The following is a 16,786-nucleotide window of genomic DNA, read 5'->3' as shown; positions in this document are numbered from 1 at the left end:
CCCATGAACATGGACAATAAGATAGTGAAGACCTGGGGGAGTGCATACGGGCTGGGAGGAGGGGGGAGAGGGTGGGGAAAGAAATAATAATAATAATAATAATAATAATAAATAAAAATCAATGGAAGAATATCGGGTGAGGATTAACAAAAAAAAATTATTTTTGGAGATCAAAAGTTCTATAATCAAGGTGTTGGGAGGGCTGTGTTCCTTCTGTAAGCTCTACAGGAGAATCCATTTTTTTGCCTTTTCTATGTTATGGAGGCTAGTCTCATCCCTTGACTATTTTCAACTTCAAAGCCAGCAGTGCAGCATCTTCTAATCTTTCAATCTGACCCCTGCCTTCCTATAAGAACCTTCTGATTATACTGGGCCCACTAGGATAATCTCTCCATCTCAAGATGCTTATTTTAATTACATCTGAAAGTTCCCTTTTGCCTTGTAAAGTAACATATTCACAGGATTTTAGGATTAAGACAAGGACATCTTTTTTTTTTTTAATCCTTACCCAAGGATTTTTTTTTTTTATTTGTATTGATTTTCAGACAGGGGAAAGACAGAGAGAAGCACCAATGTGAGACAAACACATCAATTGGTTGCCTCCTGAATGAGCCCTGACCAGGGCCCTGGCCAGAGAGGAGCTTGCAACATATGCAACCTAGGCATGTGCATTTGCCGGAATCAAACCCGGGACCCTTCAGTCCGCAGGCCAACGCTCTATCCACTGACCAAATCAGCTAGGGCAAGACAAGGACATCTTTAAAGGACCATTATTCAGCCTACCATATAGCTTTCCCTTATTCCTTGACCAGTGATGATTTTTTTAAACTTTACATATCTATTCTCAACATTGCCTTTGTTGTATTATAAAATTGTATTATAAAATTGATACAAATGCAGCAATTAAGAAATTAAAAAATTTAATAATTTTTGTTCTAAAAACTATTAAAAAAGAAAAGACAACTACATAACTTTCAACGACTCTGTTGCACTATACAGTATAAATTTATAACTCACAATAAAACAGTAAATAGATCCCTATAGGATTTCATTCCTCTTAGATACATTTATTATCCAAGAAGATGTAATATTTAAATGCCATTGCAAAAATATATATCCTCGCCATTCAAGAAAATTGGTGAGATAATTTCCTTACTTTGTTAGAGAACTAGAGAGTCAAAATGACCAATTATTATTTACCGTACCTATAACCTACTTGATATTAATAATTTAAGAAATTCTACTAGCAATTTGCACAGAGAGCTACCCATATTCTTAGGATACTTGTTGGAACAAATTTGAAAATGATAAAGTACCAATAAAATGTCAGGTACTGTACTCTCTTGGAGCTTCATTATTTTCAAAGTCCAACTTTTGTTTCCCACTTCATCCCATGTGCAGTATCCTAAAAGGTTAATATGCGAATTGTCCCTTGGGGAGTTTGATCCACTGGGAGTTCAACTGCTCACTGTGACATGTGCTGACCACCAGGGGATGGCACAGAACCAAGGAAGGCCCTGGTGGGCAACTGGCAACTGGAGGAAGGAAGGCCCCAATCGGCCCTGATCACTGGCCAGGCCTAGGGACCCTACCTAGACACAAATTTCATGCATTGGACTTCTAGTATTATATCATATCATATATTGTATCATGTCATCTAATAAATATATTAAAAGAAACAATGAATGAACAGAGGCTTTTTAAATCCCCAAATTAAAACATTCTTTATATCAAATGAAAATTTTGGAGAAAGATGATTAAAAGCAATCCTGAGTGATTAGCACTTATAGTATTTTTTAAAAATATATATCTTAAAGTACCTTACTGGAGTGTGGTGTATAAAAGAAATATAGACAACATACATTCAAACTATATTTGTGGTATCATTATTTAAGTTAGGAATTACTCATTTATTTTGTAATTATCAAGAAAAGATTGACAGCATTAAAACAACATTTTGCATGTTTGTGTTGGCTCAGTAGTTGGAAAATACTGATATTAAAAATAAAATATAAAAATAACAACTACAAGATATTCTCATATAAAATACATGCTGCCATGAGTATACACAAGTATATGCTTATTTTCTCTTTCAGGCCCAATAACAGTATAATGCTGAGCTAAAAAATTAAGTTAAAATCAATAAACTGTATTTTGAATTTCATTAATATGATGTGAATGTGTCTGGCAAAGGCAAAACTTCACTTGAGATTGATATTTCCTTAATTTGGGGATCTCATGAAATTCACATATTCCTTCAGTAAGATGAGACTATCATAAAATTTTTAACGGAACTCAAGAAGTTATAAATCTTACCACTGCTTTTTCAAAGAAGTCAGATAAATCTATATTGTCACATAAAAATGTGTATTATCCAATTGATATGTTCATTAGGGAAAGTATTTTTCATTTCAATAAAACAAGGCTAATAGAGGTTAAATAAAATATTCCTGAATTTTCTGCATTTAATATTAAATATTTAAATGATTCATACCTTTAAATGATAATATGCCTAAGTTCAAATTTAAAATGAAAATATGGAGAGTAAGTGGATGATGCACAGACATACTCCCAGGAACAAACTGGAATTATAACTAAAATACAGAAAAACTTCCTGAATAGTCAATGGAAGACTCACAGGAGAGAACCTTGATACCCAAGGACTGAAAGTGGAGACCATATAGAGACTGGTAGGAGGGGTGGAGGCTCGAAAGGGCTGTCTGGGCACCAACACACAGCAGCTCAAGTTTTGGAGAGATATCTCAGCTGTGGAGGGGGATGCCCCTGAGAATTTTGGGATCTAATCCCCAAGCTGAGCTCCCCAGCAGAGAGCACCACAACTGAGAAGGGTACCCACATAACATCTGACTGTGAAAAGCAGCAGGGGTGCTGTCTGCCAGGGAATAATGGCTGGAAAACTCAGGCATCCTCTTAAAGGGCCAATGCACAAAATTCCCTGTGGAGCCACCCACCTTGTGCTGTGGAGCAGAAGCCAGGATTCGGGACTCAGGGGTTAGAGCTCAGAAGGTAGACACTCCTGGTTTCCTGTGCTGAGTCATTCCCTCATGCAGCGGAGGACATTTTCCCCACACAGACATTTGCTTTGCTTGAGGGGAAGGCAGTTGACCCACATTATTGGAAAACACCTTGCCTTGAGTCCACTTAAGAGACTAAAAATAATACTTAGGCTCCAGGCAGAAGCAACTGCCCCAACTTGTTGAAAAAAACCTCTCCCCATACCTGAGGATGATAGCCTGGGGGCAATTCAAGATAGAATCCTATCAGTCTGCAGAGGCGGTCCCTGGAGGCTTTGAGTCTTTACCTGATCTAATTAGTCAGAAACAGTTTGACGCTGTCCTGCACTAGAGATTGAGAGGCGTAGAGGGTCTACTTAATACATAGTCACAAACCCAAACAGACAGCCAAAATGAGGAGACAAAGAAACAACCTCCAAATAAAAGAACAAGAGAATTCTCCAGAAGAAGGGATAAATAAAGCAGAGATAGAAATTTATCTGAAACAGAGTTCGGAGTAATGATGGTAAAGATGCTCAACAGCATAAGTAAAGATATAGTAACTATGAAAAAAGAACAGTCAGAAATAAAGAATGACATAGCACAAATAAAGAACACAGCAGATTAGGGGGAGCTAAGGATCGAATCAGTGATTTAGAAGACAGGGTTAAAAACGTCAATCAGAGAAACAAAAATAAAAAACAATTAAAAAACAGGAGGACAGTTTAAGGGAGCTGTGGGATAACATGAAGCATAATATTAGAATAGCAGGTGTGCCAGAAGAGGCAGAAAGGGAGAAGGGGATAGAGAACGTGTTTGAAGAAATAATGATAGAAAACTTCCCTAACCTGGCAAAGGAAAATGTCACACAAGTTCAGGAGGCACAGAGACCACAAAGAATAAGAACCCCAAAATTAGAGCAGAAATAAGTAACACATAGACTAAAAAAAAATACAAAAAAAATCAATGAAACCAAGAGCTGATTCTTTGAAAAGATAAATAAAATTGATGAAACCTTAGCCAAACTCTTCAAGAAACAGAGAGGATCCAAAAAATGAAATCGGAAACAAAAGTGGAGAAGTAACCACTGACACCACAGAAATACAAAGAATTGTAAGAAAATACTATGAACAACTATATGCCAACAAGCTGGACAATGTGGATGAAATGGACAAATTTCTAAAAAAATACAATCTTCAAAAACTGAATCAGGAGGAATCAGAAAACCTGAATAGGCCAATAACAACTGATGAAATAGAAACAGTAATCAAAAACTCCCAGCAAACAAAAGCCAGGGTTAGGATAGGTTTATAGGGGAGTTTTACCAAACATTCAAAGAAGAACTAACACCTATACTCTTCAAACTTTTTCAAAAAATCCAAGAGGAAGGAACACTCCCCAAACTCTTTTCTTCATGAGGCCAGAATTATCATAATTCCAAAACCAGATAAAGACACTACAAAGAAAGAGAATTATAGGCCAATATCCTTGAACATAAATACTAAAATCCTCAACAAAATATTAGCCAAATCAGGTTCAGCAATACATTAAAAAGATCATATACCATGACCAAGTGGGATTTGTTCCAGGGATGCAAGGCTGGTACAATATTCTTAAATCAATAAACGTGATACATCACATAAACAAATTGAAAGACAAAAATCACATGATCATATCAATAGACGCTGAAAAAGCATTTGACAAAATCCAACACTCATTTTTGATAAAAACTCTCAGCAAAGTGGGAATAGAGGGAGCATATCTCAACATGATAAAGGCCATATATGACAAACCTACAGCCAAAATCATACTCAATGGGCAAAATCTAAAACCATTTTCCCTAAGAACAGGAGCAATACAGGGATGTCTGTTTTCACCACTATTATTCAACATAGTACTGGAAGTCATAGCCACGGCCATCAGACAAAAAGAAGAAATAAAAGGCATCTAAATTAGAAAGGAGAAAGTAAAACTCTAATTATTCGCAGATGACATGATATTGTACATAGAGAACCCTAAAGACTCCACCAAAATAAACTACTAGATTTTTGTTTTTTACGAAGATGGCACAGAAAGCTAAGAAGGAAGCTCCTGCCCCTCCCAAAGCCGAAGCCAAAGCAAAGGCTTTGAAGGCAAAGAAAGCAGTGTTGAAAGGCGTCCACAGCCACACAGACACAAAAGAAGATCCTCACGTCACCCACCTCCCGACAGCCAAAGACACTAAGGCTCTGGAGGCCGCCTCAATATCCTCGGAAGAGCACACCCAGGAGAAACAAGCTTGCCCACTACACCATCATCAAATTCCCCCTGACTACCGAGTCAGCCATGAAGAAGATAGAAGACAATAATACACTGGTGTTCATTGTGGATGTCAAGGCCAAACAGGCTGTGAAGAAGCTCTGTGACATTGATGTGGCCAAGGTCAACACCCTGATCAGACCTGATGGCGAGAAGAAGGCATATGTTCGACTGGCTCCTGACTATGATGCTTTGGATGAAAACTACTAGATTTAATAAATGAATTTGGTAATGTAGCAGGATACAAAAATCAACACCCCAAAATTGATGGCTCTTTTGTAAACCAATAATGAATTATCAGAAAGAGAACCTAAACAAACAATTCCACTTACCATTGCAACAAAAAAGTAAGATACTTAGGAATAAACTTAACCAAGGAGGCAAAAGACCTATACTCAGAAAGCTATAGGACATTGAAAAAAAGAGATAGAAGATATAAACAAGTAGAAGAATATACTGTGTTCATGGATTGGTAGAATCAACATCATTAAAATATCCATACTAACCAAGGCAATCTACGGATTCAATGCAATCCCTATTAAAATACCAATGGCATGCCCTGGCTGGTTTGGCTTAGTGGATAGTGCATCCGCCTGCGGACTGAAGGGTCCCAGGTTCAATCCAGTCAAGGGCATGTACCTTGGATGCAGGCACATCGCCAGTAGGGGATGTGCAGGAGGCAGCTGATTGATGTTTCTCTCTCATCATTGATGTTTCTATCTCTCCCTTTACCTTCCTCTCTGAAATCAATAAAAAATGTATATAAAATACCAAAGGCATATTTTGCAGACCTAAAACAAAAACTCCAAAAATTTATATGAAATAATAAAAGACCCAGAATAGCTGCAGCAATCTTGAGAAAGAAAAACAATGTTGGAGAAATCACAATACCAGATTTCAAGTTATACTACAAAGCCACCGTAATCAAAACAGCCTGGTACTAGTACAAGAACAGGTATATAGATCAATTGAATACAACAGAGAACCCAGAAATCAACCCAAGCCATTAAGCTCAATTAATATTTGACAAAGGAAGGCAAGAGCATACAATGGAGTCAAGAGAGTCTCTTCAATAAGTGGTATTGGGAAAATTGGACAGATACATGCAAAAAAAAAATGAAACTAGACCACCAACTTATACCATGAAGTTGTGAAATCATAAAAATCCTAGAAGACACCATAGACAGCAAAATCTCAGACATCTCTCACAGCAATATGTTTACAGAAACATTTCCTAAGGCAAAGGAAACTAAGGAGAAAATAAGCAAGTGGGACTACATCAAAATAAAAAGCTTCTGCACAGCAAAAGAAACCACCAACAAAATGAAAAGAGAGCCCACTGTATGGAAGAACATATTTGGCAATGATACATCTGATAAAGGGTTAATATCCAAAATATATAAGGAACTCGTACCATGTAACAAAAGGAAGACAAACAATCCAATTTAAAAATGGGTAAAGGACCTAAATACGTAGACTCTTCTCCAAAGAGAACATACAAATGGCCAAGAGACATATGAAAAAATGTTCAAAGTCACTAATCAGAGAGATGCAAATTAAAACCACAATGAGATATCACCTCACCCCTGTCAGAATGGCTATGATCAACAAATCAACAAATGACAAGTGCTGGCGAGGATGTGGCGAAAAGGGAACCCTAATACACTGCTGGTGGGAATGCAGACTGGTGCAGCCATTATGGAAAACAGTATGGAGATGGAGTTCCCTCAAAAACGTAAATATGGAACTGCCATTTGACCCAGTGATCCCACCTCTAGGAATATATCCTAAGAAACCTGAAACACCAATCAGAAAAAATGTATGCACCCCTCTGTTCATAGCAGGACAATTTACAATAGCTAAAATCTGGAAACAGCCCAAGTGCCCATCAGTAGACAAGTAGATAAAAAAGCTGTGGTACATTTATACCATGGAATACTATGCAGCAGTAAAAAAGAAGAATCTCTTATCCTTTGAGATAGCTTGGAGGGACCGGAGAGTATCATGCTAAGTGAATTAAGTCAGTCAGAGAACAAGTATCACATGATCACACTCATATGTGGAATCTAAGTAACAAAATAAACTGATGAAGGGAGTGGATCCAGAGACATGGAACCATGGAACAGCGTGCGGAATCTCAGAGGGAGGGTGAGGATGGGTGGGTGGGAGATAATAAACCAAAGACCTTGTATACATATATGCATAACCCATGGACACAGACAATAGGGTGCTGAAGGCCTGGGGCGGGGAGGGAGGTGGAGATGGGCTGGAGGGGGTCAATGGGCACAAAAGAGGAACATATGTAATACTTTCAACAATAAGGAATTATTTTAAAAAATAATAATAATGAAAGTATGTATGCACACCTCTTAAGAACCTTTATTTTAAAAAGATTACCTTTCCCAAAAATTAATTTAAATTTTTAAAATATGAAAGGTCAAAAATTGCCGTTTATAATGTTGCATCATATATTTATGTTTATGCCATGTGAAGTAGCCATTAATTAATTAATTTATTTTTTATTTATTTATTTTTTTTGCTTTTTAGAAACTCAAAGATTGCATTTAATGAAGCTGATTAGCAAAACATGATTCTAAAAGCCTACCTCTTAAGACCATGGCCATATCTAAAACATTTATATACTGTATGAATCACTATCTTTTTCTTTTAGTAATCTTCAGAAGCTGAGTCTCCAGATTCCCATTTGATTATCAACTTCATTTTCTCAGCCTGCCTTCCTTGCTTCCTCCCTAGTGAGTGCGTTTTGTGGATGCAGATAATTAATTTATTTTTTTAATTCGATTTTCAAACATAGTTTAAACTGATTGCTTGATTGAATTAAGTAATCAAACAAAATTAAAGGAAAAAAAGTTCTAACTAATTGTAGCCTAAAGTATGGTATTCAAGTAAACTATGGGATTTACTTCTCAGTTACTTGTTAATAGGGGAGAAATGTATCAATGCAGTTCTGAAAAACAATATTAAAGCCTTGTAAGTGAATTACTCAATGTCTAATTTTGCTCTTTGAGTTATGACTTAACACAGCACTTTGAGGCTGTCACTTAGCATTGTTTAAAAGATGACAGTCCCAAGAAAGCAAACACTTAATCAGTAATGTAATTATGCCTCTGTGGACATTAAAGTTAAAAACGAGCAATCAAATTAGGACTTTGAATACAATGGGACTGTTGTACATATAGGACTCAGAGATCTACCATGCCGTTTAATGGCACTGGGGGTAGGGAAGGAAGGCTTATTCGATAGTTAATTACACTCAAATTTATATGTGGCTATATCAATTTTTTAATATTGTTTTAAACTGCATTTGAAATGAATATATGTTGAGAAAAATAACTATATCCTATAGTATTTTTATATTTAACTAGAGGCCCGGTGCACAAAAATTTGTGCACTCGGGGGGGAAAGGGGGGGGTCCCTCAGCCCGGCCTTTGCCCTCTCGCAGTCTGGGACCCCTCGGGAGATAACGACCTGCTGGCTTAGGCCTGCTCCCGGGTGGCAGAGGGCAGGTCCAATCCCTAGGTGCAGCCCCTGGTCAGGCTCAGAGCAGGGCTGATTGGGGGGTTGGGGCACCACGCCCTGTCACACTCAAGGCAGGGTCGATGGGGAGGTTGCAGCGCGACCCCCTGTCACGTACAGAGCAGGGCCAATCCGGGGGTTGGGGCACTGCCCCCTGTCACACACAGAGCAGGGCCGATCAGGGGGTTGAGGAGCTCCCCCCTGTCACTCACAGAGTAGGTCCGATAGGGAAGTTGGGGCACCGTCCCCTGTCACACACAGAGCAGGGTGGATCAGTGGGTTGGGGCGCCGCCCTCTATCACCCACAGAGCAGGGCCAATCAGGGGATTGGGGCGCCACCACTGTCACACTCAGGGCAGGGCTGATGGGGAGGTTATGGCTCTACCCCATCACACACAGAGCAGGGCCCGTGGGGGGGTGGGGGGAGTGGGGCACCGCACCCTGTCACACACAGAGCAGGGCCCGTGGGGGGGGGCGGGGGGGGGGGTTGGGGCGCCACCCTCTATCACCCACAGAGCAGGGCCAATCAGGGGGTTGGGGCGCCGCCACTCTCACACTCAGGGCAGGGCCAATGGGGAGGTTATGGCTCTACCCTGTCACACACAGAGCAGGGCCCGGGGGGGTGGGGGGTGCCGCACCCTGTCACACACAGAGCTGGGCCATTCAGGGGGTTTGGGCGCTGCCCTCTGTCACGCTGATCCCGGTGCCGGGAAGCCTCTCGGCTCCGCTGATCCCGGTGCTGGGAGGCATATTACCCTTTTACTATATAGGGTAGAGGCCTGGTGCACGGGTGGGTGCCAGCTCGTTTGCCCTGAAGGGTGTCCTGGATCAGGGTGGGGGTCCCCACTGGGGTGCCTGGCCAGCCTGGGTGAGGGGATGATGGCTGTTTGCAGCTGGTCACACACCCTTCAGGGTGGGGGTCCCCACTGGGGTGCCTGGCCAGTCTGGGTGGGGGGCTGAGGGCTGTTTTCAGGCTAGGGGTGACTGAACTCCCAAACGCTCCTTTTTTCCTTTTTTTTTTTTATTCTGGACCAGCTTTAGCTTGAGGCTTGGCTCCAGCTCTTAGGCCTCCGCTCCTGAAAGTAGGTTTCTGGCCTTTGCATACAATGTTGCGAATCTGCTGGCTGAAGTCCGGCTGTATTTGTTGCAATGTTTGAAACTGCAGGCCCAGAGGCCTGCAGTGACAGGCGAGGAACGTTGGAGTCCTCCGTCACTGAAGCAAGCAAGCCTCATGTTAGTTTCAAGCTGCTTGGCTGCCGGCCGCCATCTTGGCTGACAGTTAATTTGCATATCTTGCTGATTAGCCAATGAAAAGGGTAGCGGTCGTATGCCAATTACCATGTTTCTCTTTTATTAGTGTAGATTATAGTGAGGTATTATTTTCACTCAACTTAAACCTAAGCTTTATGACTTACATTAGTTATAGATATGCCTTTCTTACAATTGTTTATAAACTACTAGAGGCCCGGTGCACAAAAATTTGTGCGCTTGGGGGGAGGGGTCACTCAGCCTGGCCTGTGCCCTCTTGCAGTCTGGGACCCCTCAAAAAATGACCACCTGCTGGCTTAGGCCTACTCCCCAAGGGATTGGGCCTAAGCTAGCAGTCAGACATCCCTCTGGCAGCCCGGGAGCCCTCGGGGGATGTCCACTTGCCAGTGGGGAGCAGGCCTAAGCTGCATTTGGACATCCTTAGCGCTGCTGAGGAGGCGGGAGAGGCTCCCACCACCACTGTTGTACTGGCAGCCATCAGCCTGGCTTGTGGCTGAGCAGAGCTCCCCCTGTGGGAGCGCACTGACCACCAGAGGGCAGCTCCTGCATTGAGCATCTGCCCCCTGGTGGTCAGTGTGTGTCATAGTGACCAGTCATTCCCAGTCTTTCTGCTGTTAGGGTCAGTTTGCATATTACCCTTTTACTATATAGGATAGAGGCCTGGTGCACAGGTGGGGGCCGGCTGGTTTGCCCTGAAGGGTGTCCCGGATCAGGGTGGGGGTCCCGCTTGGGTGCCTGGCCAGCCTGGGTGAGGGGCTGATGGCTGTTTTCAGGCTTCCTGCACCCCCTTCAGGGTGGGGGGGGCCCCACCGGGCTGAGGGCCGCCCCTCCACCCCCCCAGGGCACAAATTTTTGTGTACTGGGCCTCTAGTAATAAATAAATATCAATGGGAAAATATCCTCGGGTGAGGATTAACAAAAAAGAGAGAAAGGGAGGAAAGAAGGGAGGGAGGGAGGGAGGGAAGGAGGGAGGGAGGAAAGAATTATTGTCCCTGAGAAAGAGGTAGGAATAGAGATGGACAGAGGGAACAAAATTTCCTTGGATTAAAAAAAAAAGCCTTATCACTATTTATAATTTTTTAAATATACTTTTATTGATTTCAGAGAGGAAGGGAGAGGGAGAGAGAAAGATAGAAACATCAATGATGAGAGAGAATCATTGATCGGCTGCCTTCTGCACACCCCCCACTGGGGATGGAACCTACAACCCAGGCATGTGCTCTTGACCAGAATCGAACCTGGGACCCTTCAGTCCTCAGGATGATGCTCTATCCATTGAGCCAAACCAGCTAGGGCACTATTTATATTTTTAAACCTGTTTACATATACTGCTTTAATTTTAAAAATTATTGTAAAATATCTTAGGATTTCCCTGGAACATTCATATATTTTCAATGATCATTTTCCCTTAGGATTTTATTTTATAACTAGAGGCCCAGTGCATAACATTCATGCACTGGGGAGTCCAGGGGTCCCTCAGCCCAACCTGCACCCTCTCCAATCTGGGAGCCCTCAGGGGAGCCCTCTCCAATCCAGGAGTTTCTGTCTGTTTTTGCAATCATATGAGCGAATTGTCTGAGACCCCCAACTCAGTTTGATTTGTTGCTCACAGAATAATAGAGACTTTTTTTTTCTTTGCTTCATTGGTGGAGATTTCCTGGAAGTTTTAGGATATCTTCCCTTGAATTTTTCCTAGACACTCTGATTTTACTTATGTCTCTCACCTTTGCTTTCCCTCCATCCCCCACTGCAACAGTAACTTGCTCCAGGCTCACTTTGCTCTAGTGTCTAGGACCGTGGTCGGCAAACTGCAGCTTGTGAGCCACATGCGGCTCTTTGGCCCCTTGAGTGTGGCTCTTCCTAAGCCTTAGGAGTACCCTAATTAAGTTAATAACAATGTACCTACCTATATAGTTTACGTTTAAAAAATTTGGCTCTCAAAAGAAATTTCAATCATTGTACTGTTGATATTTGGCTCTGTTGACTAATGAGTTTGCCGACCACTGGTCTAGGAGATCCGTCTGCCACCAGAACTATAATTCCCAGCATTCCTGGTGCTCCCTGAACTTTGGGCTTCTGCTTCCAGTCCTGGGGCTGCCACCAAAACTACTATTCCCAGAATTCCTGGTGCTCCCCGCGCTCTTGGTTTTTCCTTCCTGCTCTGTCTCCCTCCCATGGCTTCCCACTCTGCAAAGTCCTCCAAGCCACCAGCTCTCCCTCTGCTTTCTGTCTGGTGGATTGGGGAGCCAAGTTCCCCAAGCCACTCTACTCTCCACCAGCTCTCCCTCTCTGGTCTCCACCTGGCAGCTTGGGGGAGCAACCGAGGGAGCCACGTCCCCCCAAGCTGCCAGCTCTCTGGCTCTGCTCTCCACCCAGGGCCTGTGTATGCAATTAACCCACCATCTTTCTCGGGTTAATTTGCATACTCACTCCTGATTGGCTGGTGAGCGTAGCTGAGGGACAGTCAATTTACATGTTTCTCTTTTATTATATAGGACTAGTGGCCCAGTGCATGAAATTCATACACGGGGGGTGTCCCTCAGCCCAACGTGCACCCTCTCCAATCTGGGACCCCTTGGGGTATGCCCGACTGCTGGTTTAGAACCGATCCCACAGGGATCAGGCCTAAACTGTCAGTCGGACATCCCTCTTGCAATCCAGGACCACTAGCTCCTAACCGCTCACCTGCCTGCCTGCCTGCTCACACCCAACTTCCCTCCCTTGCTGGCCTGATTGCTCCCACTGGCTCTGCCCCCGCCAGCCTGCTCGCCTCCAACTGCCCCCCCCAACTGGCCTGCTCAGCCCCAACTGCCCCCTCACCAGCCTGCTCACCCCCAACTGACCCCCCGGCCAGCATGATTGCCCCAAACTGCCCCTCCTGCTGTCCTGATCACACCAACTGCCCCCACTGCCAGCCTGCTCACCCCCAACTTCCCCCCCTGCCAGCCTGCTTGCCCCCAACTGGCCCCCCCTGCCAGCCTGCTCGCTCCCTATTGCCCCCCCTCCAGCCGGCTTGGTCCCAACTGGCCCCCCCCACCGGCCTGCTCACCCCCAACTGCCCTCCCTACCAGCATGCTTGACCCAAACTGCCCCTCCCGCTGGCCTGCTTGTCCCCAATGGCCCCCCTGCTGGCCTGCTCACACCCAACTGCCCCCCCTGCCAGCCTGATCACCCCTGACCACCTCTGCCTCAGCCCTTCCACTATGGCTTTGTCTGAGCGGCAGCCACGGAGCCTGGCTTGGCTTCCTGGGTCACTGGGGCCCAGCTCTCCGCCAGCCACTTGCTTGGCTTCCTGGGTCACTGGGATGACCCAGGAAGGCAAGCCAAGCCAAGCCTCCCACCGGCTCCGGCTAGGTCCATGGCTCTGGCCGGCACTGCCATCTTTCTTGCATCAATTTGCATATTCCCTCCTTATTGGCTATGGGTGCCACCATCTTTATCATGAAGTGATGGTTAATTTGCATATTACTCTTTTATTAGATAGGATATTAAGATCTAAGTCCCAGCCCCACTGGCATGGCTCAGTGGTTCAGCATTGACCTATGAATCAGGAGATCACGGTTCAATTCCAGGTCAGGGTATATGCCCAGGTTGAAGGCTTGATCCCTAGCGTGGGGCATGCAGGAGGCAGCAGATCAATGATTTTCTCTCATCATTGATGTTTCTATCTCTCTTTCTCTTTCTCTCTCTGAAAGAAATACAAACATATATTTTTTTAAAAGATCTAAGTTCCAGAACAAATCAGAAATTTACAAAGGGTGGTTAATAATGTTGTTGGTTATTAAGTATTTTGAGAATATGACTTTCTGGCATTTGTACTGATAAAAGCACATATCTTATTTGTACTTATCTACACTAATAAAAGACAAAGACGCTAATTGACTGTACCTTCACTATGTCCACCAGCCAATCAAAAGAGTATGCAAATTAACCCAACAAAGATGGCCATTAAATTTGCATACTGCAGGCAGGGCGGGGCAGCGCCATCTGCTGCCCGCCCCACTGTGGGATCAGGCCTGCCCTAGGTGACCCAGGGTGCCAGGTGCGGTGGGGCGGGGCAGCACCATCTGCCGCCCGCCCCACTGCACAATTGGACCTGCTGTGGGCAACCCGGGCACCTGGCGAGCGAGGTGGGGCAGGGACATCCACCACCCGCCCCACCATGGGATCGGGCCTGCTGTGGGTGATCCAGGGAAGTGGGGCAGGCACTGTGGGATAGGGCCTGCCATCTGCCACCCGGGGAGCAGGCCTAACCCAGCAGGTGGTTATCTCCCGAGGAGTCCCAGACTGTGAGAGGGCACAGGTCGTGCTGAGGGACACACACCCCCCGCCAGTGCACAAATTTTTGTGCATCGGGCCTCTAGTCCTATATAATAAAAGCCTAATATGCTAAGTGTCCAGTGGTCCAGTGACTGGTTGACTATTCAACCAATCAAAGTGTAATATGCTAATGATATGCTAAGGCCTTTCAACCGCTCACTATGATGTGAACTGACCACCAGGGGGCAGATGCTCTGACCGGTAGGTTAGCTTGCTGTTAGGGTCAGGCCAATAGGGACTGAAGGAGATGGGCCAGACATGCCCTGGAGCCCTCCCCTGGTCCCTCCCTGGCTGGCCAACCTCCCATGTCCCTCCCTGGCAGGCCAATCGTGTACTAATGAGGTCCCTCGGTCTGGCCTGTGCCCTCTCGCAATCCAGGAACCCTCCAGGGATGTTGAAGAGCCGGTTTCAGCCTTATCCCACAGGCCACTCCCCTCAGGAGGGTGCCAGACACAGTGCTCACAGCTGGCGAGCGCTGCTGCGGCAGCAGGAACCTCTCCCGGTCGGGACTGATTGGGCTCAAGACCACAGCAGGTGCAGAGGGGACAGGATGAGCAGGAGCAGCAGGTAGGAGCTGCAGGCAGCGTTGGACTGTGGGTTTCAGCCCGATCTCCGCAGGTCACCCAGAGGGACCCCAGCCATGCACAAATTTGTGCACCAGGCCTCTAGTAAATAAATATCCATTATGTTTTAAAAATAAATTATAGTAAAGATATTTTTATACCAACCTGACTGGCTGTGTCTTCTTTTTAACATCATAAGTTTTGTATTAGCAGTGGGATCATTTTCAAATGAAAATTCTTCTGTTTCATCATTTTCAAATACATTATTTTCATCGTTCTGAAAGTTCCAAGGGTTGTCAAAATTATGCGAGAAATGTTTAAAATATGGTAAGGTATCAGAATCATCTGTTTTCTCTAAAATTCCTTCCTTTCCTAATTGATCTTCAGTTTCCATAATTTTTATTATTTTGATTTCTTGTTTCTTATCAGGGTCGAATTCACTTTTTGGAGGATGTTCATGTTTCTCTCCTTTACCTCCTTCTTCTTTCTTTTCACTATAAGTCATAATTTTATCTTCATTGGCATATGCAAAGCCTAGCATACTAAAACCGAAACCAAACCAACTTGGTTCAATAATTGAGCTATTGTTAGTAACTGTGTCTTCTTTTTCTGATAATATTTCTGTACATGGAACTGTGGGTTCTTCTTCAGATGATATGGAAGTAGGAACATCTTGTAGTGGTAGATTGCTTTCTTGGGACAATAATTCAGGCCCTGTTTCCTCACCTCCAAAACCTAAATAACTTGTAAATCTACCGCCAAACCAACTAGTTGCTTGAGGATTGAGAATGTGCTCTGACTCAGATGCTCTGGACTGTTTCTTTGGCACTGAACTGAGTTCTGATTCAGGTTCTTGTTTATGTTCTGTTTGAGGCCCACCATTATTTAATTTCTCTAGGTCTTTCTCATCTTCTACTGCTATTTTTCTACTTTGAAATGAGCTTTCTTGTTCAATAACTGATTCAAAAGTGATCTCTTCTGCTTGTTCCCTTCCGAATCCAAACCATCCTTTCACTTCAGGCACAGCTGTGGACGTTGGGACATAATCCACTTCTGGAATAGGACCCTGTTTCACACTTCCAGCTTCTACTCCTTCCCAATTTTTTGAGTTACTAGTTTTTCTGATATCATCAGGAGCCTCTAATGATGGAAACTGGTCTTTATACCAAGTACTTTCAGAAACGGAATAAAATCCAGGTTCTCTCTGAAAATCATTGTTATATACACTAGATTTTTGGCCTTTATCATCTTCATATGGGTATATATTTTCACCATCATCACTATTTAACTCACTATCTTCATTTTCAAATGCGTAGCTTACTCCAAGAAGACAAAGAAAATCAGATTCCTAAAAGAAAAAAAAATTTATGATTGACATAAATATACTAAAATGCCTTATTTCTCCCTAAATTGTTTAAAATGGATGTCTATGCTTTTCTCAAGACTACACAACTAACTCAACAGCGGAACAAAAACTAAATTCAGATCTCCTGCCAGGTCAGCATGGCTCAGTGATTGAGCATCGACCTATGAACCAGGAGGTCACTATTCTATTCCCGATCAGGGCACATGCCCAAGTTGTGGGCCCAATCTTCAGTGGGAGGCATGCAGGAGGCAGCTGATCAATGATTTTCTCTCATCATTGATGTTTCTATTTCTCTCTCCCTCTCCCTTCCTCTCTGAAATCAATTAGATATAGATATAGATATAGATATAGATATAGATAGATATAGATATAGATATAGATAGGTATAGGTATAGGTATAGGTATAGGTATAGGTATAG

General features: G+C 43.6%; 1 protein-coding gene across 7 annotated transcripts in view; it reads right to left on the bottom strand.

The window, feature by feature from the left end:
- The window catches only part of MIA2 (MIA SH3 domain ER export factor 2), a 117,171-nt gene that overhangs the window by 85,048 nt on the left and 15,337 nt on the right, over window positions 1-16,786 (bottom strand). For all 7 annotated transcript variants that reach the window (XM_036346460.1, XM_036346498.1, XM_036346469.1 and 4 more), the window contains exon 4: window positions 15,167-16,349. In XM_036346460.1, the coding sequence (XP_036202353.1) occupies window positions 15,167-16,349 (1,183 nt within the window). The remainder of the gene's footprint in view (window positions 1-15,166; window positions 16,350-16,786) is intronic.

This window comes from Myotis myotis, unplaced genomic scaffold, assembly GCF_014108235.1.
Source record: "Myotis myotis isolate mMyoMyo1 unplaced genomic scaffold, mMyoMyo1.p scaffold_m19_p_1, whole genome shotgun sequence".
NCBI lineage: Eukaryota > Metazoa > Chordata > Mammalia > Chiroptera > Vespertilionidae > Myotis > Myotis myotis.
This window is presented reverse-complemented; position numbering and strand designations above follow the sequence as displayed.